General features: G+C 42.2%; 2 protein-coding genes, 1 long non-coding RNA gene and 1 pseudogene across 3 annotated transcripts in view; 3 read left to right on the top strand and 1 right to left on the bottom strand.

Moving 5' to 3' along the window:
• LOC146578668 (low affinity immunoglobulin gamma Fc region receptor III-like) overlaps positions 1-12,790 on the top strand; it is a 66,801-nt gene extending 54,011 nt beyond the window's left edge. Inside the window, exons 4-6 of the mRNA XM_085268946.1 lie at positions 10,878-11,123; positions 11,210-11,395; positions 11,519-12,790. Coding sequence (XP_085125072.1) covers positions 10,878-11,123; positions 11,210-11,395; positions 11,519-11,691 — 605 coding nt within the window. The 3' untranslated portion in view covers positions 11,692-12,790. The remainder of the gene's footprint in view (positions 1-10,877; positions 11,124-11,209; positions 11,396-11,518) is intronic.
• The window catches only part of LOC146578653 (uncharacterized), a 563,460-nt pseudogene that overhangs the window by 225,978 nt on the left and 310,370 nt on the right, over positions 1-27,112 (bottom strand).
• Positions 3,297-8,016, top strand: LOC146578669 (ICOS ligand-like). The gene is made up of 3 exons (XM_085269032.1): positions 3,297-3,608; positions 4,494-4,853; positions 4,929-8,016. The coding sequence occupies exons 1-3, from the start codon at positions 3,539-3,541 to the stop codon at positions 5,138-5,140; spliced, it is 642 nt and encodes a 213-aa protein (XP_085125158.1). The 5' UTR covers positions 3,297-3,538; the 3' UTR covers positions 5,141-8,016.
• LOC146578667 (uncharacterized) lies at positions 21,593-25,114 on the top strand. The gene is made up of 3 exons (XR_014891584.1): positions 21,593-21,748; positions 22,622-22,680; positions 25,036-25,114. It is a non-coding gene; the product is annotated as an uncharacterized LOC146578667 (long non-coding RNA).

Here is a 27,112-nt window from a genome sequence, read left to right as displayed (position 1 = left end):
TCCATTTGATTGACCTTTATTATAATTATGAATTTATTTTATTTTCAGTTGCTACAAACGGGACAGACATGACTGGGGGATAGGACAGGGAGAAAGAATGAAAGAAAGAGAGGGAGAGAAAGAAAACCAAAGGGGAGAAGAGACGGTGAGAAGGGGGGGAAGAAAGAAAAAACAAAACAAAACACCTGGGTCACCTGTATGGAGGAAAAAAACAGAAGAGAAAGCAAACAACAAAGAACAACATAATAAAAAAAAAACCAGCACCATCACAAAAAATTAGCTAGCAGTAGATATCAGTAGATACTAAATATTAAACGCTATTGTGCAGCACGCAAGATAGAAAGCGCACAATGTGCTTTGAGGCAGCAGCCAAGAAAGGTGTAGTCCGCGTCTGTGAACACCCGTGTGTACACCTGTGTGCATACCTGTGTGGATCAGCATGCTTGTATTCCAAAGGTTTCTCCATGTAACGATCTGCTAGGGAGTGTGGGGGGGCCACAGCCCCGTCCCCCAGGGCATGAAGCAGGTATGGAGGAGATCAAAACTCCAGACATCCAGAGGCCCCAGAGTACAAGGACCCGAGGAGGACCACCAAAGGGGGAGGAACCGTGCCACCCTCCTGGGAAGAGCTGAGTAGGGCCCCAAACGAGAGGTCACCCAGCAGCTACGGAGCAGAGGCCAGAGGGGGTTGCAGTGCCGTGCCCGTGGGCTCTGCCGGCAGCCAGCTGTGCCAGAGAGGACCAAGCTTCAGGCCCAGAGGCCTGAAGGCACCCCACCCCCCGGAAGGAGCCCAGTCGGGCCACAGGCGCCAGGCCCCGCCAATCGGCCACCAGGAGTGAGCCAGTACATACATGAGCGCCCAGCCCCAGTCGACAAGGACCACCAACACGCCAACGTCTGAGGGCATCAGCGACCAGCAGGGAGTGTGGTGAGGGGAGATAGGCCTCTGTACTTTAGAGGGCCTGAGATGTACCCAGAGAGGTTGAGTCTAAGACCCAACCTGACATATAGACACAGACGAACAGGCGCACGCGGACACAAACGTGCATTCCCACCCCCATAGACACAACCAAATACTCGGCACTCACCCAACGTGTAGACAGACACAAATACACACTGCACAGACAGTCGCACTCCCCAAACATACTCTATATACCAGGTCCAGGTACCCCTGCCCCCAGAGGGGCAAGCCGCACCTAGACCCAGGAGATGTAACCCTTCTCTCTGGGGTGGAGGCAAGCGGACCACCTCCTTATCTGCAGTAGCAGGGAGGCCCCGCACCCCAGACCGCAGTCTGACGGCCAGCACCTCCTCCCAGCCCCCCAGCCCTGACGGCTAACAGAACCGGGGTGAGTGAAGACCCCAAACCTCCCTCCGCCCGCTCATATGTTGCTGTGTGCTGTTCTAAAGTGCATTTAAAACTCAGGAGAGCAGCACGGCTCCTCCCGAAAACCCTTAGTGTCTATGTGCCTTTAAAATTGAGGGTAGGGCACCAGCGCCAGAGGTGGGTTGGAGTACACCGACCATCCTCTGGATGCTGTAAAACGTGCCCACCCCCAAGGCCCTATATGTGTGTGTTATGTGAGAGTGTGAGTAATGTGGATGTCTAGCTTGCAGAATAAAATTGAGGCACAGGCGGCCAGAAGGGGACAGAGGGGGAGTGCCTCCCCTGCACCCTGGTGAAGTACCTGCACCCCAAGCCCTGCGTGTGTGGGTGGGTGTGGTAGAGCGGGAATAGGGAGGCAGCTGAGGATGGGGAGGGAATAAAGGGAGGGGCCAGCTCCCCCACTGACCCCAGTAGGCACCCCCACATTCTGGAACCCACCAGGGAAAGGGGGCCCAGGCCCATCCGGACCGGGGCCCGCAGCAGCAGCACCGCTCAGCCCCACAGAGTCCGGGGCAGCCCACCCGACTCCACCCCAGAGAAAACTGCACCCACCCCATCATCCAATCATCTCCCAAACTACACAAGACAACCCACCCGCCCACAGCTCCCGCGACACAACACCCAGGACCCAAGCCCCCAAGGCCCAGCCAGCACCCCAGACCGGGGGCGGAGCATCCCCAGACTCCCAAGCCTCCACGCCCATCCTGGACCCACCCAGGGGCAGCCAGGCTACCAGACCAGTAACCAACGTCCGCCAGCACAGACCCTCCCCCATCTCCGTTGTACGCAGCCACAAGGAAAACACCATCTAAGAGCCACCAGAGCCCCTAACCAGGTCATGGCCACATCCCCCGGGCTGAGCCCTCCAGGGAAAACGTCCCTAGGGACTCCCCAGACGCCCTGAGGCCATCCCTGCCCCCATATCAACCACAATAGCGAAGGCAGGACCAAACCATGACCCCCCACCCCCACTAGGTGATGAAGCCGATCAAAGGAGCCCAAAGGGATTGATCAAATGTGATGGCAGAGGCTGTATCAAGACTAATGTGATCTATTAGATGGTTTCTATATTGGTTAGAATTAAGATTATTTTTACCTTTCCAGTTAATGAGGACCATTTTCTTGGCAATGCATAGGGCCGTAAAAACAACGTAGGCTGTGTTTATTTAGACCTCATCCAAGTTGCCCAGCAAGCATACTAAAGGGGAGGCTGGAATGTCACATTTCAGACACTTTGATAAGTCTTCACATATCTCACGCCAAAACTTCTGAACTGGTGGACAGAACCAAAGAGCGTGGATGTAATTGTCCGGTGTATTTGCTGTGCAGTGTGAGCAGTTGTTGGAAGGCGTATAGCCCATCCTATGACCAGTATAGTGCACTCTGTGTAATATTTTGTATTGTATTAATTGCCTCCTTCACAATATGGTGAAAAGTCAAAGGTGTTATCAGATCAGACTCACCTACTGCCATCTTTTGTGCTAGTGGAAAGGGTTTTATTTGTAGATGTGAATGTTTTATTATGCAGGCACAAGCAAAAGAAACCACAGCCTGTTTTAATTCCCATGTTTTACATGCCAAAAAAACCAAAAGTCATCATGCCTCAGCAAGTCAAAAAATGAGGTAAATGCAACTTGAGATGAACTACAACAAGCGACATGTAACAGCGACTCTGTGAAGCACATCATGATAAATGAATTCATATGAAGAAGCTGTCAGGCTTCATCAAATGCAATATAAAAAAACCCCCATCTCAGTCATTTGCATTCACAGCCTCACTGCTGTGGTATGTAGCTTGTCTGTACGCGTTTATGCGGGCGTTTCCACTGGTTCATTCTTTCCCTGTAATCAGATGCACACAGAGACTCCTCCCTGGTGCTCCATAACAAACAAAAGATTTGCTCTCTGTGGCTCCAACACAGCTTGTTTTTTGGAGGCTGCAGTTAAACATGGAGATAAGTCACATGTGAAAATTATTCAGGAACTGAAACCGTTAAAAACTCAGGTGTGATCAAGTCTGCTCTGTTATTAACTGTTATTAACGTTGCACAGTTGTGACATGACTCCTTTGGATGGTTGCATTTCAGTCAGTGAAGAGTAATGCTGTCAGGTTTTTTTGAACTTGGGTTATGTTATTGAAAGACATCAGAAATGTCTGCTGTAACTGCGTCGCTCTGCTCGACTTTGCTGTTTGTCATCCTCATTGTGGTCGACTCTGCAGGTGAGATTTAGCTGTGTTTCCTTTTGCTTTTTAAATTGATCTGTCTTTTTGCCATATTAATAATTATTGTCTCTGTGTGTGAAGACATGATGCTGGCGGCAGTCTGTTAGGACTTGTCACTGTGTGTGTCCAAGTGTGTCTGAGATGTGTTGAAGTTTCAGGAGTAGCTTTCTTTTTAATGACTTATTCTGACTGCCATGAGCATCGAGACCTGAGTATTTAGTTCAATTATTTCATGTTTCTATGTGACGGGGACGTGTTGCGGATTTATATATTATTTTGTATTTGTGGCATTTCTGAAATATGGATGTACGCTTTCTGGACCTGTGCAACACGCTGCAAAGTAATATTGCAATTATAATAATAACAAATAATATCAGCTGTCATTCATAAGGAGGTATATGTTTATTGGAGGTAAGTTGAATGATTTTTTGTGGGGTTTTGAGACTTTTACATGATTAATTCCTCAAGAGTTTGTCCCATAAAAACACAAATAAATTTCAAAACCCAATTTTAAGCCAAAATAAATGTCAGATGTAGCAAATGTGATACAAATTAAAACCCATAAATGTCAATTAATATTTAATTCACAAAATATAAATAAATTGTCAGCGTTCAATAAACAAACCATTAAAAAAAGAAAAAGAAAACTACAACCTATTTTTTCACTAATGTTAAGAAATGCTTTTATTAGTGGGTGTAGTATTTTCTAAAATGTAAGAAATGTTGTTAATATTTGCATAGTTAGACACACACGTATATTTCACCTCTGATCACGAACTCGTTCCCAATGATGTAAAATAAACGTGTGTGTGTTCAGCAGAGCTCAGTGGTCTCACTCTAGCTCCTCACACTAACCAGCTGCTGTTGTTTCCTCTCTTTCAGTTGTGATAAACATCCCAGCTGTATCTGGACAAAGTGCCATTCTGTCGTGTCGAACTCAAAACAAATCCGTCATAGTGGTGGAGTGGAGCAGACCTGACCTCAAGAATGAGCATGTCCTGTTTTACCGGGATGAGCAGTTTGACACAGACAACCAGCATCCATCTTTTAAGCAGCGGGTGGCTCTGCGGGACAGACAGATGAAGGATGGAGACGTGTCTCTGATCCTGAAGGATGTGACGATTAACGACATGGGAACGTACGAGTGTCGTGTTTTCATGAGAGGGACAAACCGCAGGAAGAGAGCCATTTTGGAGACTGAGCCCATCTGCATCATCAACCTGAGTGTCTGTGATCTTTCAGGTGAGTCACTAGAGTTCAGTGTGTCTGTGATCACCCACCTGACAGCTGACACTCACACCTGTTTCTCACCTGCAGGACCACCAGGAGGAGAAGAGAGGTTTAGACATATTGGACTGATCGTTGCCCTTTTACTCTTCACTTCATCACTGCTTCTTCTTGGAGTTGTTCCTTTCATCCACAGAAGACAAAAACAACGACAGACTCACAGCTCACAGAAGCCTCCTGGTGTGAGTGATTCTCCTACTGCTGATATTAGTGTAGAAACAGAGAGGATCTACACTACATAGAAGCTGATGATGCTGAACTCCTCCAGACATCAAGCATGTTGAGAATTTGATTTGATTTTTCTGGATTAGTTAGCACCACACGTAGAAAACAAAGACACTATCAGTCACATTAACTTCCCCATCCATCCATCCCCCACCATGTACTCTGCTAGCATTTAACTATAACTGAGGCCCAAATAACCAAAAAACTGTAAGATCTCAGTGATCTTGGCATTACTAAGAATTAAGAACATGCCTAGCACCAACAACAAACTGAGAAAGAGGATTAGCACAAAAAACAAATAAACCAAACACAAGTTTTTCCCATGATACAGTACTGACACCACCTCTCAGTCTCAAAGCTCTTCTGCCAACTGTCACATGACTAACTCAGCAGTGTTATTACAGCCTTATGAAAACACAGAATGAAATCAGTTTCATGTAACTGCAGAGTTTGGTAGTTCCAGCTGACGCCTCACACCTTTCTCTCACACACAGTCTGGGTCTGTTTCCTCGGCTGCTTGTTGCTGGTGTTTATTTATTTATCTATTTAATTATCATTGGCATAGAAAGAACATGTGAGCCCTGTTCCAGGAATAAGGGTTGGGTTACATCTCTAAGTTTGTTTAAGCAGTGATGAGAGAAACTCAGATTTACCCTTAAAGTTTATTTTAACTCTGAGTCAGTTGCTGGGTTAACAGACTCAACAGACCAGTTTCCCTTTGGCTGAATGACGCTCGGTGTCATTTTAACCTTCATAAAGTTGCTGTCAAAGTGCTTAAAGGAGCAAAATAATGAGAAGAAGCTGGTTTAATTTCCAGTTACAGGTTAGTGTCCCTGTTTATAACTGTGGACAGTGCTGCGGCTGTCAGAAGGTCAGTTCCATTGTACTGAAAGCATTTAATGTTGTTCATACACGGATCAATGACAAAGTATTTCTCGTCTTCTCTGTCGCACCGACCAAAAAAGTGTCTCACACAGCTGGATCCTGGAGATGATGTAAATACTTGTGTGAGGATGAGGCTGAAATGACAGATTACAGAATAAGATTCACTCATTAAATGATGTCAAACAATATTTCAAAGGTTCGGAGTCTAAACAGATTGTTCAATGAAAGTCACCTTAACATGTCTCAGTGGGTCGACTCAGAACTAGAGCGCCTGAGGATGTTGTTACTCTGTAAAAGTTCAACAAACCATGTCCGAGTTCACTCGCAGAGCTGCACGGATCTAAAACTGAAAGGATCACAGATTTAAACCGGATCAGGCCGGGATCCAACTTGGCTGATCTCAGAGTCGACCTGCTCTGTCTTCTCACTGTTGTCATTGAACGTCGAGGGGCAAACAGATGATCTGGGTACAGGCTGACGCTAATGATACTGAGCATCCAACAAGGAGGCATCAAACACTTCCTGAATTTCATACAACTTTACATTAGTCTAACTATGCTGACAGGATTTAAATTGCAGACGTTTCTTCTGCTCTTGAAAAGAAAAGGAAACTCAAATGTGACTTACAAATAGTTTCCTTGTAACAGCCAGTAGAGTTTGAGTGTTTTGGCTCCCAAAGACAAACTGTTACAGAATAATCACAGACACTAGCAGCAGACAACATCAACACTGTATGTGACTGTCTGAACGTGGGGGAGGTTACTGTGGCTGATAGCAATAATGAATCTGCCTGATAGTGTTTAGCATCCGTTAATGAAATACTACTGAGTGAGATATACAAAGTTTTACTGCAGCGATTTGAAACCAAAGAGAGCAAATATTAGAGTGAGTGGTGAAGCGTAAATAGTTATTTTCCTTCCATGAAGGAGGCACTTTGGTCTTTTTTTTAATTGACTTAAGTATTGGTGATAATTACGAGTTTGTTTGTGTCACTGTTAATAAAGTCTTACTGTGCTAATAGTGTGTTTTTTTAAAAATTATTTTTAATTCTTAAATCATCTGTTTTCACAAGAGATTTCATTGGACGATGACCAGCGTCATGCATCTGTTCTATGTATGTTTCTGCCTTGCAATTTGTGATTGGCAGGATTAACCTTAATGCAGTGATGTTACTGTGATTCTATTGGCCCAAATGAGTAAAAGTTTAATCATGAAAATAAATTAAATAATTTCTGCTGTTTAATACCTAAGACATTTCAACTCCCACAGATTCTGCTAAATTGCAGGAGGCCGGGCAGTCTTGACTAAAACCTCTGTAACTTTGCTTTGTTCCACTTCAGCAGCATTAGTCTTTGCACAGATAATGTCCACATGTTGACTGATGATTTTCTGAAGATTATTGTCCACCGCAGCATGTTTTCAAATGGGTATAATGCTATAAAATACAAAAACAAAAAATTTAGACAAGGAAAAAAATGTATTTTTCCCTTGTTCCACGCTCAGTTACTTTAACACAGAAATGTCTACTGTAATATTTATACCTCTCATGAAGTCTCACAAGTGTTAGCTTTATTTTGATACCAAGACTGTTTATGCAGAGTTTTTAATTGCAGAGTAATACTCCATTTATTTTGTGCATGTCATTTTCGAGCAGGAGCCAAAGACTGTTGGGGCTGGAATCAGATTGAAGCCAAAAAACCTTTCCTAGAAAAGGAGACATGATTCACTCTGACGGGTGTGAACGTGCGAACATGTTCAAACTCAATTACATTTTTCATAGCTACCATGTACTCGGTTTGTGTTTTCCTCAAAACATTCCCACAAATGTTTGTAATATGCAAAGTGAAGTAAAATAAAGTCTTAAATTATACAAAATTGAGTAATGCAGTGTGCATATGAATTTAATGTTATAACAGTGGGTTATTTCACACTGTTAACCAGAGTGACAGCCTGTGGGAAGAAAGTGTCTCTGTGGTGGATGGTTTTAGTAAACAGTGCTCCGTGTCACCATCCTGAAGGCAGCAGTTTGAACAGTTGTGAGCAGAGATGTTTCCTAACCCTGGACGTGTACAGGTCCAGGATAGAGGGAAGATTGAACATCAGAGCCGATGTATTTATTGAATATGTTCACTGTACTCTGGAAATAAACGAGCTCTTCTTTAGTGTTTACAGGCTGATCAAGAAGCACACCCTGTTTAACACTTTCCACAGTCTCATTCATCTCCAGCCTAAACACAGGATTAAGGTAATCTTTATCTACAGTAAATATACATGTAAACATTTCATTAGAACTGCACATGCTGATTTTGTTCATTCTTTAACAAACTATGAAAGCTCATTGGGGATCTGCTTGTATCCATGTTAGTGTTTAAAGTCCAACATCTCCCTCTAGTGGTCATATATAAACATGTGTGAGGATGGTGTTAATGTAAAATGTGAATCATAGTGTTCCAGTCAGTCATCAGCAGGGTTTTAATAGTTTTGCAATTTTCATTAGTTTTTATTTTTATTTAGTTTTGACTTCAGATTTTCAATTTTATATCAGTTTTAATTAGTTTTTACCAATTGTTTGCTAGTTTAGTTTAGTTTTTATTTTTTTGAAAATCCTTAGTTTCAGTTTAGTTTTGATTAGTGTCAGTTATAGTTTTAGTTGTGTTTGCAATAATTAAGTGTAACAAAATCCCAGTTTCATCATATCAGTCCTGCTCTTCTGCTTATCCTTGGGTATGTTGCTATTCCAGCTACCATACCCTGCACCCTGTCTGTCGCAGGGCTAACATGCAGAGACAGACAACTCACATTCCCACCTATGGGTTCTTTAAATAAATAAATAAATAAAGGCAGATGAACAACCATTGATACCAGGCAACTATAAAATGTATATCTTGGCCCCAATGAGACTATTAACTCTTGCAGCACCGGGTGTTCGTAATTTTGGTTCAAGTGAATTGATAAACTTTTTGAAGGCAATTGACTCACACAGTTGTGTAGATGTCCCCGTCCTGTTGTCTCGGGATGCATCACGCTGCCTTGCCTGGGGTTAGCGTCTGTTTCTGGGGATGAGGGTTGAGTGTACTCCCTTACCTTCTCAAGGTAAGCTAGGTTAGCCTTCTGTGTGAGGTTTTCAAGTGCACTTTAAGGTTTGTGGAATTTTCTTCCCTTTAGAAATGTCCCTCATAATTTGTCTCTTTCCACTACAAGACACTTGCTTTATCCAAAACACAGTCATATTCAAAGTAATCCCAAATTGAACTCTGGCGCTTTCTCCCGACTTTTCCTGACATGATTCTGCGCGTGGACGGAGCAGCAACACAGATGACTCGACTAACATACTGCCACCTGCTGGCATAATGAGACAGCAAGAAAAAATCTGGAAACTAAACTTCATTTTCACCCTTGACTATTGTAGGACACGCACACATCAATGAAAACTAAACACATTTTTGCTATAAATGCAGTTAATTTTAGTTAGTTTTGTGAACACTCATTACAGTTTTAGTTAGTTTTCCTTTTTTTGTTTTTATTTTTATTTCCGTTAACGAAAATGTTTTTTCACTTCTAGTTGTCGTTATTTCGTTAGTTTTCGTTGACGATAATAACCTTGGTCATCAGTGTGTTGGTTAAACCCAGATTCTGTTAAAAAAATAAATAAATCCTTACATTTTATTTCGTATGCATTCATGTTTTACTATTTGTTTTGTAGCAGCTTTAAGACATTTTTGTAAGGTTTATGTTATATAAAAACACTACAGGGGGTTTTGAATAGTTTAACACTGGCATTTTTAAATGAAGAGGAAAATAAGGGAGTCCCCCACCTCTGTCTTTGAACCAATAGAAAAGCTGGTGCTCAGAGGAAGAGGGCGGGCTTTGCTTGGTGTCAGTGACAGAAATGAAAAAAAGCTCAAATGAGTGAGAAGGACGATGAAGGAAACATCTGTGCTGTGTCTGCTCTGTAAGTAGAATCTCTGTGTTTGTTTGAATTCTTGTACTTTGACTGTCTGCTCTCCTGATAACTGATGATGGAGGAGAAGACATGAAAAACAAATCAGGCTGAATTCAAGTTCAAACCACGAGGACCAACTGCAGGTCTGAACTGACTCTTTATCTTTGCTCAGGAGTCGAGGAAACGCAGCAGGCAGTGAAAAGATCAAATCATTCACTCATTATATCAACACAGCTGCAAAATGGACACAAATATATCACTTTAATAATAAATATTTGGTGAATACCAACAGTGTAGTCAGTTCACATAAAGAGCTGCGTTTTAAGATAAAGGTGGTGCAGTGGAGTTGTTCTTTATGTTCACCTCAAATCAACCTGAGTGTCATTTCTCTTTAGTTCTGATCTCACTGCTGAGCTGCACAACAAACCAAGGTCAGTAACCTTCTTCTGTCACAGTTTAAACCTGAGAAACGCTCACTGATATGACCTGATTGGGTTCATGTTTGCAGAAACTCTCTTTTTGCTTTTTGAAAGAAAAAAAAAACTCTTAACAGATCATCAGTTTTTCATTTTAACCCTCACAGCTCGTCTGACTGTGAGTCCCAGCAGCTCTCAGATCTTTAAAGGAGTCTTTGTGTCTCTGAGCTGTGAGGAGGACGACAGCTCTGCTGGATGGACTCTGAGGAGAAACACAAATATAGGAAACACAACTCAGTGTGGAGATGGGTGGGGAAAAGTAAATGGTTCTTCTTGTAACATTAGCTACATCATCCTGTCAGACAGTGGAGTTTACTGGTGTGAGTCCAGAGAGGGTCCCATCAGTAACATGGTTAACCTGACAGTCACTGGTAAGCTGAGTGTGTGGAGTTAGTGTTGATGAAGCTGCGTGTAAATGGATGAAATGCTGTAGTTTGTCTCTGTGTTGAGGTGGATCAGTGATCCTGCAGAGTCCTGTCCTCCCTGTGATGGAGGGAGATGACGTCACTCTGCTCTGTAAAACAAAGACCACTCCCTCCAACCTCCCAGCTGCTTTCTATAAAGATGGCTCCCTCATCAGGAAGCAGCCTACAGGTCACATGACCATCCAGCATGTTTCCAGGTCTGATGAAGGCCTCTACAAGTGTGACATCAGCGGTCATGGAGAGTCTCCATCCAGCTGGATCACTGTCACAGGTGACACACTCACCTGTCTGTGTTTCTGCAGCTTTCAACATTCACAATGTGACGACAACTTAATGACTGCGTTTGCTTTATTTTAGGGGAAGACACCACCACACCTCCACCTACATCAACACCTCCTCCTGGTTCCACCTCCATCACTCTTCCGCCATCACTCTCTCCTCCTGTTCTCTCTGTGTTGTCATGTGTTGGATCAGTCTGTGTTGTGGTTCTACTGGTGTTACTGGTTCTGCTGGTGAGACGATGTGTTCACAGGAAACCTGAAGGTGAGACTCAGACTTCTAATTTTAGTGTTTTTGTTAGTTTTTTTTTTCTTTTAAACAGCTTCGATTAAATGTTCTTTCAGAGTTTTAGTCTTTCTTTTCTTTTTCATTTTAAATTCACTGCAGCTGAACACGAGGCAAACATGGGAAATGACATCAACACTGAAATCACATACGTCCAAATATCACATCGCCAGCAGCAAAACAAAGGTAAATTGTTGCTTTGGTTATTTTTCAGGAGCTGCTGGGAGCGTGAAAATCCTGCTAGAGGAGTTGTTCCGTTCCAGTCACGCGTTTAATCCAGTTACTTCTCACAGCTAACGTTCCAGAGTCATAAGGACCTGGTTTATGTCCCTGGATGAATGTTACTGTATATCTCAGTGTTGTTTGGTTCAAATACAGTTTAGCATCATTTTCTTTCAACCACCTTTGGCCTGGTGTTGCAGATTTAGCCACTGGTACACCTTATATGGACCCCACAGACCATCTTTCAGTGACACAATTAAGCAATAAATCAGGTTGGGCTCAGATGTGTGTGTGCTCTGTTCAGTTTGTCTCTTTATGATTTTCAAAATGATAATAAATTGTTCTTTCCAATCCTGCTAACAACTGTGACCTCTTTAAAATTCTGTTTTTAAAACCACAGCAGCTGCTTCCTGTTATTCCCATTAACTGCTGTCTGACACTGATGAAAACTCTCACTGCAGTATGTTACGCATATGGTACTGCTCATGTTGTGAGGACCTTTCCGTGTTGCAGGTTTGGTTTGTGGTAAAATGTGCCTGTCTGAATCAAAGGATGATCAAAAGACCATACACCTACTTTTTCTTAGAAACATCTTCCAACTCTGACGTCAAATCCTGTTTTGCAATAGTGAAGGAAAAAAAAGAAACTCTGAAAACCTCGTGCTATTTAAAAGGTTTTCATTAATATCATGCAGCTGCATAAACTGTAATGTGTAGTGCGGTAATGTAAAAGTACTGTTGTTGTTATAACTGCAGTAATTTCTCTGTGTTTTATTGTGGAGAAAGTGATCCACCTGCAGTCAATTCAGCAGTGAGAACAGGAAGTGTCAGTTATGGACAATCAGACAGCATACGACCGGATGTACAGCTGATCTTAATCTCCAGGTTTTGACAGAGCCAAGCTAACCACATCCTGACTAAAGCCAGTAGTACATCAAATCGTCTTCTTGCTTGGAAAGGAAAATGTTTTCTTTCATGCAAAAGAGGAACTATTTCTATTTCACTGTTCTAAACTACACTCGTATTAAGAACATTTGCCAGAAATATTGTTTTTTGAACTGTGTGTGTTTGTGTTCAGACTTTAAATCAGAGCCAGACGTCATCTACTCTTCATTGAAGTAGTCCACCAGTCCAACCACTGACATCCAGCTGCTGGTCTCTGATTGGTCCCCCCCCCCCCCCCCCCCCCCCCGCACCTCGGGTTGGACATCCACACGTCACAGAGATTTTTATGTCTTTTTTCTAGTTAATAAGACTCATGCTTCTGAGTTAAAAAATTGCCTTTTAGTGCAAAATCAACAATATAAACTTTTTATATGTATATATGTGTGTGTGTATTTTTGCAATATTTCTGTAGCATCAATAAAATGTCGGTGTCAGTTGTGTTTCTCTTTTTTTTTTTTTTTTTTTTTTTTTTTTTGGCCTGTCCCGTTTGGCTCTATTGCCATCAGAATTGTTGTCTAAAGGCAAAGAAAGATGCCCAACGGATTTACTTTACCAAATTGACCATCCCAGCCTTGCCGTAATGGTCCATTTGATTCACCTTTTATTGTTTATTTTATTTTCACTTGCTGAATACAGGACAGACTTGACTGGGGGAAAGAAGGGGAGAAAGAAAGAGGGAAAGAGAAACAACTGAGAAGAGGGACGGGGGAGAAGGGCAAAAGACAAAAACCAACCGAACGGGCAGAGAAAAAAAAAATGCATATATCAATCACCTGGATCACCTGCTGAGAAAGAAAAAAGAAAGCAAGCAGAAGAGAACAAGAGTAATAGAATAAACAACATCACAATGATATATGGGAATATGACAGTAAATACTAAATGTTAAACATTATTGTGCAGCACATAAGATCAACAGAACACAGTGTGCTTTGAGGTAGGAGCCAAAAAGGGTGTAGTTTGTGGGTGTGATCACCCGTGTGTACACCTGTGAGCATGGACGCGCTTGTTTTTTGTTTTTTTAAAAGGTTCCTTCATGTAATAATCTGCTAGAGCAGTAGTTCCCAAACTACCGTACGCGTACCCTCGGGGGTACGCAAGTGGGTGTAGGGGGTACGCGTGGGTTGGGGTTGGAGTGGGGATCAAAAGTTTTAAAAGCCGAAATTTGCGCTAATGCAGTTTTTTTTGCCTGTCAAATACATGACTATATACCACCCTCTGGTGTTCAGCAAAAAAATAGCTCTGACAAAATACATGGGCGTGATTTGCCCAAATGACTGACACCTAACAGTTGAAGTTGCCTCCAAGCATTCAGTGCAGCGCGAAAATGGACAAGTGGTTAACAAGAAAAAAAGGCCCTACCACAGAGACACCGGCCACAACAACCAATAAGCTCATATCTGAAGATGCATTTTCCAGTGACCGCACAGGTGATTGTTCAACAACAATGTGTTCGTCAGATTTGGATGCTAGCAGTGCTAGCAGGGATGTATCTGTGGTTACTAGCCAAGTGGCTAGCATAGCTGGAGCCAGCCATGTGGAAAGTGATGAAGTGTCTGATGCAGAGCGTCAAAGTGGGAGAAAGCATGACAGCACGGACTGTAACACAACCTCATCAAAGAAGGGCAAATATGATGACAATTATATTTCGCTGGGGTTTACGTGTATAAATATTGGTGGATTTCCCCGGCCACAGTGTGTTATTTGTGCAAAAGTATTGTCTCAGAACTCAATGAAACCTTCACTTTTGCGCAGACATTTAGAGACAAATCATCCCCATTTGAAAAATAAACCAAGGGAATATTTTGAGCGACAGCTAAAATCACTTTCAACAAGTAAAACCTGCATTCAGGTGCCAGATCTTATGAATAAAAACAGACTACAAGCATCTTACATGGTCAGTTACAGAGTGGCTAAAAACAACAAACCCCACACTATTGTGGAGGACCTCATTCTCCCTGCTGCTTTAGATATGGTAGGGACAATGTTGGGGGAAAAGGCAAAAAAGACGATACAGTCCATTCCATCATCAAACAATACTGTCTTACGGCGCATCAATGCAATGTCAGAAAATGTTTTACAGCAGCTACTTCTGCGCATACGCCAAAGTGAATGTTATGCAATACAGCTAGATGAGTCCACGGATGTGGCTGGCCTGGCGCATCTTCTCGTATATGTGCGCTACATTCATGAAGGAACCATCAAGGAGGACATGCTGTTCTGTAAACCGCTGGAACAAAGGACAACTGCCGCAGATATTTTTCAAAAGCTGGACACATTCATGAACACACATGGACTCGTGTGGGACAGATGTGTTGGCATCTGTACTGATGGCGCACGGGCCATGACTGGGAGACACGGAGGTGTGGTTTCGCGTGTGCAAGCAGTCGCGCCAGATGCCTCCTGGGTACACTGCAGCATCCACCGAGAGGCTCTTGCTGCAAAGGGAATACCTGTCCGTTTGAAACATGTTTTGGACACGAGTGTAAAAATGGTTAACTTTGTGAAAGCCAGGCCGCTGAACTCCCGCTTATTTGCTGCGTTGTGCAATGAGATGGGCAGCGAGCATGAGACATTATTACTCCACACAGAGGTTCGCTGGCTATCTAGAGGGAAAGTGCTGACCCGTTTCTTTGAGTTGAGGGATGAACTTAAAGTTTTCTTCAGTAACCATCCCTTTGAGCTGTCTGAACATTTGCATGATGAAGAGTACCTTACCTGCCTGGCTTATCTGTGTGATATATTTTCTCGTCTGAACGAGCTCAATCTCGGATTACAAGGCGTTTCTGCAACTATATTCAATGTTCAAGATAAAGTTGAGGCCATGATAAAGAAGTTAAACCTTTGGAAGAACTGCTTGGATACAAACAACACTGAAGTCTTTCCTGTGCTGCATGATTTTCTGTGCTCTAATGATCTCACACTATCTAAAAGTGTAAAGCGCGAATGTAACGTGCACCTTGAGGAGCTGGCAGTGCAGTTACGCCGATACTTCCCAGAGACGGACGGCTCAAATGATTGGATACGTCACCCGTTCACCGCCGTGCCTACTTCGTTATCACCGTCTGACCAGGAGAGCCTAATTGAAATCGCCACAGATGGATCGCTAAAAGTTGAACACGCTCAAAAGAACCTGGCGGATTTCTGGATAGGGCTGCGCACTGAACAGCCCGCGCTGGCTAAGCGCGCTGTCAAGACTCTGATGCCTTTCGCCACCACATACTTATGCGAAAAGGGATTTTCTGCTTTAACAAACATGAAAACAAAATACAGAGCAAGACTTTGTGTGGAAAACGATTTAAGACTCAGCCTTTCCCAAATTGAGCCAAACATTGAAGAGCTGTGTGCCTCTGCTCAAGCACATCCATCACATTAAATAAAGTTCTGTTTAATGAAAGTTCATGGCCTTTATGCTCTCGACAAAAAAGTGAATTCTAATAAATCCTTTGATACACTGCTAGTATTAAGTAGTAAAGTTTGTTATTAAAACTCTGTCATTACTAAAAAATATTGATAAATTCATTTGGTGGTGAGAAATAATCGACTGTGCAGTATTTATCTTTATGCATGCGATATTGCAATGTATTTATAGACACTAATTAAGAGTCGTTCGTAGTAGGGGGTATGCGGCTGAGGGTGACATGTCTCAAGGGGTACGTGGCTGGAAAAAGTTTGGGAAGCACTGTGCTAGAGGGTGTGGGGGGGCCACAGCCCCGTCCTCCAGGGCATGAAGCAGGTGTGGAGGAGATCAAAACTCCAGACATCCAGAGGCCCCCAGAACACAAGAGACCAAGGAAGACCAACAGAGGGGCAGCTGCGCCACTGTCCCGGAAAGAGCTGAGGAGAGTCCCAGATGAGGGCTCACTCAGCAGCCGCGGAGCAGAAGCCAGGGGGAGTTGCAGTGACGCGCCCGTGAGCTCCGCCGGCAGCCAGCTGCGCCTGAGTGACCGAGCCCCAGGCCGAGAGGCCGGGGGCACCCCACCTCCGAAGTGGCCCGAGCGAGCCCCAGGCTCCAGGCCCCGATAAGCGGCCGCCAAGGAGTGAGCCGGTGTGTACCTGGACGCCCATCCCCGGACACAAAGAACCACCAACGCACCGATGTCTGAGGGGGTCCGCCACTGGCAGGGGAAGTGGTGGTGGGGGGAGATAGGCCTCCAAACCTTGGAGGGCCTGAGATGTCCCCAGAGAGGTGGCGCCTGACACCCAATCTGACATATAGACACAGACATACAGGCACACACAGACACAAACATCCATTCCCACCCTCATGCTCTCATATGCACTCACTCCACACTCAACCAACGTGGAGACAGACATAAAGAGACGTTGTACACACGATCACACTCCCCAAGCGTACTCTACAAACCGGGTCTAGGTGCCCTCGCCCCTGGAGGGGGGAACTGCACCCAGACCCAGGTGGTGTTTCCCTTTTCCCTGCGGTGGGGGGAGGCAGACCGCCCCGACTCCGCAGCAGCAGGAAGGCTCCACACTCCAGACCGCAGTCGGACGGCCAACTCCTCCTCCTAGCCCCCCTGCTCCAGCAGGTCGCAGAGAACGGGGGTGAGAGAAGACTCCAAACCTCCCTCCACCCGCTCATTGTAATGTTGATGCATGTGTGTTCTAAGGTGCATTTAAAACCCAGGAGGGCTTGGAGCTACCTGCCAGAGAGCAGCAGGTAAGCGCATAGTCCCTCCTGATAGCCCTCAATGTCTACGTGTATTTAAAATTGAGAGGTGGGCAACGATGCCAGGGGTGGGGTGTACACCCTGATGGTACTTTGGACTCCGTGTATCGTGCCCACCCCCAAGATCCTATATGTATGTGTAATGAGAGTGTGAGTAATGTGAATGTCTAAGTTGTGGGATAAAATTGAGGCAGAGGCAGCCAGAAGGGGACAGAGGGGGGGGGGGGGGGGGGGGGGGGTAGCCTCCTCTGCACCCTGGTGACATACCCCTAATCCAAGGCCCTGCATGTGTGGGTGGTTGTGGTGGAGCGGGAAGAGGGAGGCAGCTGGAGATGGGGAGGGAAGGAAGGGAGGGGCAAGTGACCCCTCCCTGGGGCCAGCTCCCCCGCTGTCAGTTGTGTTTCTCACGTGGGTCTCTGGGTTTCTAAAATATGTCCTGTGGAAAATCTGATTTGTTGCTGTTTTGTTGTGGCTGACACCCACCTGTCTTTAGTGCACAGCGAACATCAGTCAGCAGCTGCAGACTAAAAATAGCAGGATCATGCAGTGGTTATAACAGCTTCAGTACAGTAAAGGTGTCTGTTTGATGACAGAGATTTTTTTCTCACCTTGAAACCAACCAGCAGCAGCTACATCCAAAAAACCCACCGCAGTTTTATTATTACAGAGCTGAAGGGTTTTGGCATCTGATAAACATGAATTGTGACTGCTGTGGAAAAGCATTTGACCACTTCCTGTCTTTGTACTGACATTTTCAAAATAGGCTCGATACCTTTGATTCAGCTGTATCATTTATATCGTTTATACTTGTGAGGCAAGTGCACAGGAACAAGTGCAAGTGCAGTCTCCCCAGTGCTTCCTGCAGGATGCAGCATCTAACTAGCTTTACAAAGAGGAGCAAGCTGCTTTACCAGGAAGGGAAAAGAGGGGCAGCCATCGTAACTACTTAATGGTTAAATGTGCTCAAGGGCATTTGATAAACTGAAAATTTTAAAATTACAGATGGTGTGATTTTCTTTTTAGCTCTCTGTTCTTATGTAAATCAGTTTTCTAAAGTTTGTGTGGAAAATTATCCACCAAAAAATCCAACCATGGCCTTGAACCTTGTTTGGTGGAGGCCATGAATGTCCATGCTATATTAGCTGGGATAGTCTGGAGCCTGTCCCAGCTAATATAGAAAGGCTGGTTACACCCTGGACAGGTCACCAATCTGCCAGTTATCAAAAACTACCAGAACAGCACGATGTTAGCACAATTCCACAACAGTCTAAGTGTAAGATTAAAGGTTTCCTACTTTTTATGCACACCGCTGCATCTTAGACTGTGAGGCTGGTGTTGGTGGAGGTGACTCTGTAAAACTGACGTCCAACTTGAAGTAGAAATAAGAAATAGAAAAAGTAGAAATTTGTAACTTTCCATCTCAGATGAAAGTGACAATATTGCTATTGTTGTATAGAAGAGTGTAACTGTGTCGCTAGATTTAAGGGTTAGCTAAGTCATGCTTAAAGTGGTAAAAGGTCCATTTAAATCATCATGGTAACTTGTGATGAACACACATTAAGCGTAAAAATATGTATATACAAGATTCAAGCTTTTCTTCAGAGTTGCTGGGTTTTTTTGTTTTGTTTTTTGCAGCAACAGTGTTGAACAGATGAAATAATTTGTCCAATAAAGATAAGAACTGTTTACAAACTCTGGGCTTGACATCAAAGAAGCAAAAACGAAACTTAATATAGAAAAAATGCAGATAAAGGTCAATACACTGAGGTAATATATACACAATAGTAGTGTAAATTATGATAACACTGATAATGTTGAATTTTATTATTATATTTATGTTCTTTGCACATCCTTATTAGCTCTTTCTGTCACAATATATTTGATTGGTTAGGCTGTGTTTTCATTGATTTTCTGAGAAAGAAAAGTGAACCATGTCAAACAGTCACTTTTATGTCAGAGCACACAAAGAGGCTAAAGCTGAAGGCTGATCATCACTGTCACTAGCTGTTATCTCAAACTGGGCTGTTATGTTTGATCATCACCTGCGACAAAGAAAGCCTGGTTAGGTTGGACTAGCTCCATAGCACACCCTTCAGATCAGTCACTGTAAAAACATGATAATGTGCACATGTAATAAGTAACTTATTACTAATTGAAGGAATTGATGGTTCAGTTCCACCATCAGTGGGGCTGCACTATCGGAGAGTGAAACACTTATCTGTTTGTTTATTTATTTAATTTTGCACACATATTTACCATATTTGCTCATCCACCAGGGGACGCTGAAGATCCCTCAATATCCTTACTTTTCACAACCTTTACTATGTTTTTGCTTGATTTGCTTAACATCCAATATGTCTGTGAAGGTTCTCAGTCATCCAGGCCATCATAGTCTAAGGAGCTTGGAAAGAAAAGTGTCTATGCTTTTTTTAAGTTGCTTGAAGACGTTTGTCTTGGTGGGACACTCCCACAGAGCTTAAGTCTGGGACTCTCCACCATTTGACCCTAGAACTGAAGAAGCTTTTTGGATTTGATATACCTTTATACATACATACATTACACAATGGGGAAGACAGGTCAGAGAGGTATAGCAATGGAAAATGCACCACATGAGGAAAGATAAGGAGAAAAAAATAACTCCCCCCAGACTGAGCTCCAACAGGGAGATCAGTTTGAGAACAGAAAAAAACACCTCTGCACATAGCACATGAAAAAACTCTTAATACACCAAAGAAACACATGACAAGCAACAGGGGTGGGTAAAGGGTGAGAGACAGCCGATTTAGACAGTACATCCGGGCCTGCATGCGCTGGTCTCCTTGATCCACCGTCAGCATCGGAAGGGAATAAGCGTCGAAGGCGTTTGGAGGGGGGATGAGTGTACATCTGCATATGTATATATATATGTCTGTGTGCGTGTGTGTGTATGTGTCCAGAGTTCAGCTGAGACAGTGTCCTTCGCCCTGCCAGGCTAATAAACAGTCTTCCAGCCAACCCAGGTGGCCTTGCATGGAATGGGAAGAACAGTCTAAACAGAGTCGTTATCAGGGTGTTGTTGTTCAGCTCCAGCCTTGCAGCTGGCGCCGAAAGGGCATCTGCATAAGTGATGGTTCTTTTTACTTTAGTGCGAACAGCTCATATGAAATGATGAGAGGTGAAACGTCTTCAAGAAACTTAAAGAAGTCCAGGCGCTTTTCGTTCCAAGCTCCTTAGATTCGATTTTCAATATTTTATTCAAAGTTTTTACTGCTTGACTATAAACTGTTGTTCAGTCACTGCCAGCTCAGAGAAACAGACCTGGTCCCTCCTGGTCACACTTTGTTCCTCCTCTCTTCTCTCCTGCTGAGTTTTACCACATTTGTTTTGCTGCCTTTTACTGATCATGCTGACATGTTTCAGTGGAAGAAGAATAAATAGGAAAATAATAAAACTATAATCAGAGAAGCTGCTGATTAATTTTCACTCAACCATTTAGTCCTTGATGAATTTACTTTTACAGCAGGACATTTGACATGATATGAAACGACACACCCAGATTTCAGCTGTACCAACAACAAACACTGACTGGTGAACCCATCTGACCACAATATAACAAAAGCAGGCCTTTATGAAATGTGACACTCTTTATGTGACTCACTTCACCACAAACACAAAACTGTTTTTAGAGATTCCTTCAGATCCTTTTAGAGGAAATGTCAGTGCTGAGAATACTTGGAAACAGAGATCCAACTGTTAGTGAATTAAGGTCAAAATGAGACTCGTCATGCATTATAACTAATTTTGAGCAGCCAGCTACCTCACATGGTGATATGAGTCTTCATAATTTTCCCAAAATGCCGTTTTCTTTAGTTTTCACCAATGAATTATCAGAAAAAACATCAAACAGGGTGTGTTTCTGTTGGTCTATGTCATAGACAGTGTTGGTGAGTAACGGAATACATGTACCGCCGTTACGTATTTAAAATACAAAATATGAGTAACTGTATTCCGTTACAGTTACCGTTTAAAAAGGTGGTATTCAGAGTACAGTTACTTTGTTGAAATAAATGGAATACACTGCGGTACTTTCCTGTTTCATTTTGTCGCGGGTCAGGACTGTTTGGGTTTTGTTTGACAGCTACGTTCTGTTGTTCCAGGCGGCAGCGTTACGGTTGCCATGGTTACAGGGCAACGCTCTCTCTCTCTCTGCAACTGTGTGTTTCCTGGGTGAGAGAGCGCCTTTTCGTTGTTGTTGTTGTTGTTGTTGTGCTAAGCTAACAGGCAGAATGCTACAAGCATAGCTCTAAAGAATGTAGCATCATGGCCAGTGTAGTCCGTGTTGCAGGGAGAATGGACTGCCATACACGTTATGGGTCTGTGAGCGCGAGGAGGGAGAAAAAGGGGAGTGGAAAGGTACGAGTTGTCGTCGAGGAAAAACGAGAGCTGGAAGCATGTAAATATAATAATAACCACTTCAGCCAAGAAGAGTGCCTGACGAGCCCAGTTGTAAGTAAGCTATTAAGACTCGACTGTACACCGTGTTCGTGTTTTCCTCCGAAAACAATAAGTTCCGTTGGAGCAGCCTTTCAACGCCTCTCTCTGTCTTTCGCAAGAAAAGTTGACCCAGACAACAAAGTAAAGCTATTTTTCGGCTACGAGCCGACAGGGACCCCGCCGTATTAGTCAGAGGTCCCTTTACTACAGTTCGGAGTCGTGGACCTTCAGTAATAGTAATAAATCACACAGCAATAGTACATTCACGTTGTTGTAAAAAGCATGATAATATATTAAGTAATCCAAAGTATTCAGAATACGTTACTGTCATTGAGTAACGTAACGGAATACGTTACAGAATACATTTTGGGGCATGTATTCTGTATTCTGTAATGGAATACATTTTAAAAGTAACCTTCCCAACACTGGTCATAGATATTAAAAAAGTAAAATTTCTTTAAACATGATATATCGCATCGTGCACTTGGAGTTGATTTGGTTTCAGTTCAAATTCCATTTTCAGCCCCTTAAAAGTTTATGTGGCTTTATCATGGACGTTCCATTATGAGGAATCAAAATGTCAAAAGAATCAGGAGACAGATTGAAACCTCTCGTCTGTGTATAAATTTTAAGTATATTTATGGTATTTGTCAAATACAGAGCATCAGATCCTGTCACTTGAGAAGTCAGGGAATGTGGTTGCAACAGTGATGCTATGAAGTCAAACAGGTCTAAGGTGTGTCGTATAAAACAGCTGATGGGAAAATACGGGTTAGATTGTTCACTGGGCTGTTTAGTGCAGCCACAGACCAAACCAAGGTCACTGTCCTCAAAGATTTTTTTCTTTTTCTTTCTTATTTTTCATGTTTTCTCTCGGTGGAAAAGTTTTCCATCCTGATGATCAGAAGAATGTTTGAGGGTTTCAGAGATCCTTCAGAACAACAGTAAGTGTTTAAATGACGTCTTTCAGTCTTTTAGATAATCTGACAGGTTGACTGAAGTCTGTGAGCTTCAATGGATTAACAGATTGTTCATGTTAATCCATCTGAACCAGGATTAAAGCTTCACTTTACTGGTTACAGATGAATGTTTTGTGGAGTGAGTGTGAAGCATTTGATTTACTGTTGGCTGGTTTAAGCTTTTACTCGGGTACTCACAGAGGTGGGAAGTAATGAAGTACAAATATTTTGTCACTGTGTGCAAGTAGAATTTTCAGATATCTGTCATTTACTTATGTAGTTTTTTTCTGACAACTTTCCACTTTTACTTCCTACATTTTTAAACAAATATCTGTAATTTCTAGTTCTTACATTTTCAGAACAGGCTCATTATTTCACATCACTGCAAGCCTTTAAACATCAAATCTATTTAAGCATAAACAGTAACACATGAAAGGCAACCTGCAGTATGTATTTGTAGACAGGGATGACCATGACGCACATTAGAAGGTTATTGAGCGCACACTGAGGATTAAGCAGAAAGGGTTAATAAAGAAAGCTGATAATCACTGTCATGATCTGACCTTAATGAAATGTGACACTCTTCATGTGACTCACTTCACCACAACCACAAAACTGTTTTCATAGATTGCTTCAGATCTTTTTAGAGGAAATGTCAGTATTCAGAATACTTGGAAACAGAGATCCAACTGTTAATGAAATTCAGCTAAAAATGGGCGCTTTCATGTATTAAAACTAGTTTTGAGCATCCAGCTATCACACATGGTCATACGAGCCTTAAAAAGTTGAAATCCATCATTCTTGGACTTGGAGTTATTAAAAATAGTTTAATTTCAGCTTTTAACAGAAACCCTTCTACGTGGATTTCTAATGGACTTGTGCTTATGATGAATTAAAATACTGAAAAAGTAAGGCAACACATTTGAACCCCCACTGCTGTGTATTTCAAGACTGATTCTCTGAAAATATTTGTAGTATTTGTAGTACAAAAAAACATCAGCTGCTTTGTAATGAGACTTTGCACAGATGAAGGTATAAAAGGAAAAAGTTGTTACTTTCTGCTGCTCTGCTTTGTGACAGATGTCTTTCCTATGTTGTGTATGTTTAATATTAAAACATGAACTTATTTTACTTTTATCATTGTTATTAACTTATGATTATAGCATTCATACATAATTTTTACTGCTATTAGACCAAGTTCATCTAAATCCATGGACAGAGTTGATGGGAAAGTCAGCACATTACTCCTGTGTTTGAAAAACAAATTCACTTCCTGTCACTGTCAAATCTCTGCTACTTTAGGTATGTTTGTGGTATTTGCTTGTCAAATGTGCAGGCTCTGAGCCAATCACTTAAGAAGTCAGCGAATGTGGTTGCTAAGGTGATGCTATGAAGTCAAACTGGTCGAAGGTGTGTCATAGAAAACAGCTGACAGGGAGGTACGGGTTTGATTGTTGTTTGTGGCTTTGTAGTGCAGCCAGTGACCAAACCAAGGTCACTATCCTTGTTTGGTCACTTTTTTCTTTATTTTGTCTATTTGCTCTCAGTGGATAATATTTCCATTTCCACACTGATGATCAGAAGAGTGTTTGAGGGTTTCAGGGATTTCTCACAACAACAGTAAGTGTTTAAAATTACATTTGAGAGGTCATCTGGCAGGTCGACTGAAGTCTGTGAGCTTCAGATGGATTAACAGATCGTTAATGAATCTGTAAGAACCAGGATTAAATCTTCACTTTACTGGTTACAGATGAATGTTATGTCGAAAACACGTAAAGCATTTAGTGGTTAAGCTTTTACTCAATTACTTTCAGAGGTAGGAAGTAGAAAGTACAAATATTTTGTTCTTGTACTTGTCAGGTATCTGTACTTTACTTGAGCATTCATTTTTCAACAACTTTTTACTTCTACTCCCTACATTTTGAAACAAATATCTGTACTCCTAATAGTTTCAGAAGAGACTCATTATTTCAAAAATCAAACCTATTTGAGCCTAAACAGTAACACATGAAAGGCAATCCTATTCATGTATTAATCACTCGGGGATGTCACATAAAAAGAGGTAAAAGAGGCAAAGTCATGTACCATATCAGGGATTAAAGTAGGTTGGTGGATTTTTGTTTTACTTGGGTGCAGACGTCCTTCATTTGTAGTTGCTACATCTAGCCTCATCTATCTAACACTACAAAAGAGGAGCGTAAAGGGAGTAATGTTTTGTCAGGTCGTTTCACATGCATTGTTTAAATCACCTCAACAAACATCAGCACACACACAAACTGTTTGTGTGCAGTTTGTCTCACAGTGTCTTGTAGCTAAAGGTCGAGCTGCTGTATTTCACAGGAAGAGAAAAGACAGAGCTAGCTTCACTCAGAGATGGAGAAAGATAAGAAAGACAGGACGGGAGAGGAAGAAGAGAGCTTAGATTTAAAGGTAAGGACTGTTTGGTGGGATTTGATAAACTGGAAATTTTTACCCTACATGTAAGTCCCTGTGTTTTTAAACCAGATATTGAGTCTGTACATTTGACAAATAGTTAAAGGTTGCATCAGCTCTAGCCCTGGCAGCTACTAAAGTAGCGAAGGTGTGCTTGGATTGCTTGCCATCTGTGACAACCAAATTACCCTAAGACCATGTCCAGAACCGGCTGCTGCACCTTTGCTCTGTAGCCAGACCACAAACCAAACCCCATCATGAAATTATTGGGAAATCTGATTCTTTTTCCACACACTGAGCAACTAATGGGGTGCCCTAGCTGTTCAGTAGATTTGTCACCTGCAGGTGGTTTCCAAGAGTAGGTGTTGTATCTTGGCAAAGAGAAACAAAAAAATAATTTAATTTATATTCAGTGACATTAGCACCAAAAAACATCATTTATATTTGCATTACTGTAAAAGTGAGCTTACAGCTATTCCCTTTAGGGGTCATCACATCTGCCTCCATCTCACCCTTTCCCTCTGCATGTCTCATACAAAAAAGTGTATAAATGATTACAACTGCTATTTTCATCATAATATCAAAAAAAGTAAATAATTAACATAAATAACTTAGACTGTCTTGTATGTAAGTCTTCCATCACCCAATTTTCTCCAGCTGTGTAATCAATTTCTATGTGTCACAAACTATTTAGTCTCTTTTCAATCACATTGATCATTGTACACTGAGAAAATCAAACATGACATAGAGGCATAGAGGACACAGGAAAAATGTCTTCAAATTTCTTTTTTATTTTACTCCCCCCCCCAAAAAAACAAACAAACAAACAAACAAACAAACAAAAAAAGCATTCAGAAGGACAAAGTAGTGGGCCGAAAGACGTAAACTAAATATAACTCTACTTGAAAAGTAATTTCCAGAAATGTAACTAAGCAAAGCAGATGCAACTTCACTCAAACACTGACCTAAATACAAAGAGACAGCAGGGTAACCTTTATAGCGGTTTGCCCAAACCATTTACACACAATAAACAAAACAAAACAAAAACAAACTCCAATACAAAACAAGCACAAAAAACACAACTAAACCTAAAAAAGAAGAAAAATAAAAACAGTTTATGACAAGCACTTGATTGGTGCTGCTGAGCAGGCATTGTGTTTTCAAAGTCCTCAGCCCTTGGCCACACCTTTTGCTCAGACAGGAAACAGCCACCTCCCCAAACCAGGTAACTCAAAGAAAAAAAAAACATATTAATATAACAGAAACATTTTTAGAAAAAACACACAATGCCCTTCATAATATCACTGTTAGATTTAAGTACAGACATTACTGAATTATATTACTGAAATAACTGTAAACCACACTAATGAAGAGAATACATGATTTTACCCATGTGTGGCCGATGTCATCACATATGTTAATTGTAGTACAGTTTCTTAGTAACTTTTAATTACCAGGAAACTTAAAGTTGCTAAGGTGGGTCAGCAGGAAATCTCCAGTTTACTTTTTAAAGCAGCAGGCAAACTTATAGATCTGGAGATGTTGCTACTATATCACTGTGTGCTAAGTACATGTTGTGGAGACAGGCAGAAATATGCTGCTCTGTTTCAAATGCCCAATAAGAGGGCATCCATCCATCAGTCCATCTAGTCTCTTCTGCTTATTCTTTTCAGAATCTCCATTAGTGGGGATAGTAATGCAGTAATGTTACTTAATTACTCACTGGAGAAACTAATTTGTTCCACTATTTGATAGGATAGATAGATAGGCGTTACTCTGTCATGTGACCTGAAACGCATTTTCATATAATTACCAGTTAAAATAAAGATGGGGCTACACTCCCACACAATAACACAAATCCCAATTCTTAAATTATAAAAAAGTGACCCACAAACCAAAGGATCAACACGGTTTGTCTTCAAAGTAAATGTTGTGCCTCAGCGCTACACCCAATGTGTTTAAGTAAGTCCAACTTTTAGGAAAC

Source organism: Mchenga conophoros, linkage group LG3, assembly GCF_057382185.1.
Source record: "Mchenga conophoros isolate Kocher_MC1m ecotype Shallow Benthic linkage group LG3, M_conophoros_male_GT1.1, whole genome shotgun sequence".
In the NCBI taxonomy this organism is placed as follows: Eukaryota; Metazoa; Chordata; class Actinopteri; order Cichliformes; family Cichlidae; genus Mchenga; species Mchenga conophoros.
The sequence above is the reverse complement of the archived record's forward strand: the minus strand, read 5'-3'. Positions and strand labels throughout refer to the sequence as shown.

Bases quoted from the DNA above. Each gene is read 5' to 3' on its own strand.
- LOC146578669 (XM_085269032.1), top strand. From the start codon at position 3,539: ATGTCTGCTGTAACTGCGTCGCTCTGCTCGACTTTGCTGTTTGTCATC. The intron at 3,609-4,493 runs GTGAGATTTAGC...CCTCTCTTTCAG, and splicing joins CATTGTGGTCGACTCTGCAG to TTGTGATAAACATCCCAGCT. The intron at 4,854-4,928 runs GTGAGTCACTAG...TCTCACCTGCAG, and splicing joins GAGTGTCTGTGATCTTTCAG to GACCACCAGGAGGAGAAGAG.